Source organism: Nicotiana tomentosiformis, chromosome 10 (genome assembly GCF_000390325.3).
Source record: "Nicotiana tomentosiformis chromosome 10, ASM39032v3, whole genome shotgun sequence".
Taxonomy (NCBI): Eukaryota; Viridiplantae; Streptophyta; class Magnoliopsida; order Solanales; family Solanaceae; genus Nicotiana; species Nicotiana tomentosiformis.
This window is the reverse complement of record NC_090821.1, coordinates 120,106-123,532: the sequence shown is the minus strand read 5'-3', so window position 1 is coordinate 123,532 and position 3,427 is coordinate 120,106. Positions and strand designations below refer to the sequence as shown.

The 3,427-nt window shown below is 36.0% G+C and overlaps 1 protein-coding gene across 1 annotated transcript; it reads right to left on the bottom strand.

Annotated features, from left to right (window-relative positions):
* Positions 1-489: 489 nt before the first annotated feature.
* Positions 490-1,099, bottom strand: LOC138900595 (secreted RxLR effector protein 161-like). Its single transcript, XM_070187695.1, has 3 exons — positions 1,033-1,099; positions 746-933; positions 490-573 (listed from the first exon to the last, which is right to left on the bottom strand). The coding sequence occupies exons 1-3, from the start codon at positions 1,097-1,099 to the stop codon at positions 490-492; spliced, it is 339 nt and encodes a 112-aa protein (XP_070043796.1).
* Between the last annotated feature and the right edge of the window lie 2,328 nt (positions 1,100-3,427).

Here is a 3,427-nt window from a genome sequence, read left to right as displayed (position 1 = left end):
AGTGAATATCATATTGAAAATTTATGGTAATTCTAACCATTAAGAATTATCCAATGAGTCTGCTCGATCATATATATATGCATTATCTATCTATGTGATTTAGTTAATAAGATCAACTAATCTTTATCCCATAAAGACAATCACATAAATATTAATTTAACCGAATTATTAATGTCCAAATTAATAATCCTACGATCAAGAATAAATTTAGATAAAATTATAAGAAACTTTACTCTCATTATCATGATCTCCATCATAATGACAAGTCTCGAAATTTAATCAAGGACCTTATCAAGTTAATAAAATAATTAATAATAACTATGATAAAAGAATATTAGATGCCATATATATTTTTTTATATCAAATAACGTTCACAAGAATATATTTAAATCATCAAACACGGGATTGGATCTAGGACATATCTACTATATCCCTAATAATCTCCCACTTGCACTAGAGCCAATCAGTCTTGTACTTCATTCCCAATTTTTACATGTGCTTGTCAAACTCCTTTGCTCCAAGCGCTTTACTGAATGGGTCAGTAACATTTTTATTTTCATCAACCTTTTGAATCTAGACGTTTCCATGTTCAATGCTTTCTCTTATCAAGTGATACCTTCGCAGAATGAGTTTGGATTTTTGGTGTGATCTTGGTTCTTTTGCTTGAGCAATGGATCCAGTATTGTCACACAACAATGGAACTGTACCTTCTATTGAAGGAACCACACCAAGTTCAGTTAAGAACCTTTTTCATCCAAACAGCTTCCTTAGCAGCTTCACTAGCTGCTATATATTCTGCTTCAGTTACTGAATCAGCTATTGCAGCTTGTTTGGAACTTTTCCAACTCACTGCACCACCATTTAAGGTGAATACATAACCAGAAATAGATTTGTTATCATCATTATCTGAAGAGAAACTTGCATCAGTATAACCTTCAAGTTTCAACTCAGAATCTCCATAGATGAGGAATTGAACTTTAGTCCTTCTTAAGCACTTAAGAATGGTCTTCACCACCTTTCAATGTTCCTCACCAGGATTTGCTTGATATCGGCTAGTCACTCCAAGTGCATAAGCCACATCAGGACGTGTATATGTCATGATATACATGATAACTCCCACTGCGCTAGCGTATGGGATCCTACTCATGTGTTCTCTCTCTTTAGGTGTTTTAGGACAACCCTCCTTACCGAGAGTAATTCCAATGCTCATCGGTAGATAGCCTCTTTTGGAATATCCATGTTATATGTCATGACCCTAATTTCCCCCTTGTAAGATGTCGTGACGGGACCTAGTCTCTAAGACTAGGTAATCCTAACACTTACTAAATAATTAGAAGAATTCAACCAATAAATGAAAAATACGAGATAAAAATCTTATACAAATTACAATTCCCAAAAACGGTAGTACAAGTCATAAGCTCTACTGAGTTTGCTAGAAAATCGCTAAATACAACTGTTCGGATGAAATTAAACAGTACAATGAAAATATCAGAAGGTGACTCCGAGGCCTGCGAACGCGACGACAGGTTTACCTTGAGTCTCCACAGCTCTACCATCCATCTAATAATCAACAACAACTGAGGCACCTAGATAATCACAAAAATGTGCAGAAGTGTAGTATGAGTACACCACAACAGTACCTAGTAAGTATCAAGACTAACCTCGGTGGAGTAGTGACGAGGGACAGTCAAGACACCTACCAGACTAAACAACCTGAACAAGTGTGTAGATGAACTAACAGAGAAACAATATTAATATAAAGCTAAGCAGGATAAGGAATACAACACAGTACTTGAAATGATACATTAGTAACAACAATATTCAACAGGAAGCAATCAGGTAATAATGCTGTAGAGTAACTAATCACAGTCTAAGTCTGGGGAAACCAAATAAAGGGAAAACCAGCAACAACTCAATGAGAACAACCGCTTTCACACCAAATTTGTTCAAGCATTTTCACGAGGTACCGAACCTTAAAATCACACCTCATGGCTCCCAACCCTAATCACTTGACATCTTGTGCCCACATTACAACTCATAATCACACGGACGACCCGCGTGCCAATAAAATAATCCTCACATAGAAAGCAATAAGACAAGAGTACGTATAATGGTTAATGTCGTCAGGATTCACCTTTTAAAACTGATATGGGTGATTTAACTATGTGTATGCTTGTGCAAGTGTTCTACCATAATTCCAGTCAACAAATAAGAGTAGAGTCAATGAATGACACATAAGCAATGATCTCCACGAAATGTACGGTGTAATAGAAGCAACAATGAAGTTTGAAGCAACAACCAACACAATCATATTAGCTACACAGAGCTGAGCAAATAGTGCAACACGGAGGAGAACAATTAATAGTATGCTAAGGAAAACAACAATCAAAGATAAGTGCACAGAAAATGGTAAATGACAACAAGAGTACTCCCGAGGTACCGCCTCGTAGTCTCAAATCGTAAATGAATCACAACTTTCCTTATATCACCACGGCGACCTTTATATTTAGTTTTTGAAAATTATTTTCCCAAAATAGCATCCCGCGTTTTAGCCCACCTTATCATACCGCATGGCTTCTAGTAGTTCCTTTACTAGCCGCGCATTTCAAGCCCACCTTATCTCACCGCATACGTTTCAACACTCAGACCATATACCACCGTATGCATATCAATAACAACAACACAACAGAAACCTCGTGCAACACAATAACAACCGCACGAAGAAACCTCGTACAAACACATAACAATTTTCTCAACAAAACACGTATGCCAAAAACATAAAAACTCAAATAAATGACTTTCACCATCTGTGCCCGCATGCCACAACATTTTCTTAAAAAAGTTTCAATATTACAACCACGTATAGCCCTCGGCCAAACAACATGGAATACAAAAACAATAACAATAATAACACGGGAATACGGCAAGTAAATCAACACAAGAACTTCAGAACACAAAGAAACGAAAGGACGAACTCACAGAGAAAGACACAACAGAAAAATAATAGTCACAACAAGAATAATTCAACAAGGGAGAGGTAATGTGTAACAATGATTCCACGAAAGTGCAATTCGACAACAAGAGATATAACATGAATCAATGACCCCAAATAAGAATACGTCAACAATTAAAAAACTTTTATTAAGGCTAAGCAATTACGGAAGAGATAATAATGATTTCAATTAAGGTTTAAGAAATTACGGAAAGATAACAATGATTTCAATTAAGGTTAAGCAATTATGAAAAGATAGCATGACGATAAAAGAGGCAACAACTTCAGTTAAGGCACATAAGAGTATCCTTTCTATTGCGCCTAAAATCTCTATTTCTGCTAATATTTTACGTGTTTCTATTTATGGTTCTTATGGAGCTACATTGCAATAAATCTTCTTTTTCTGCAGCGTTGCTTCTATGATCTTAGGAGCAC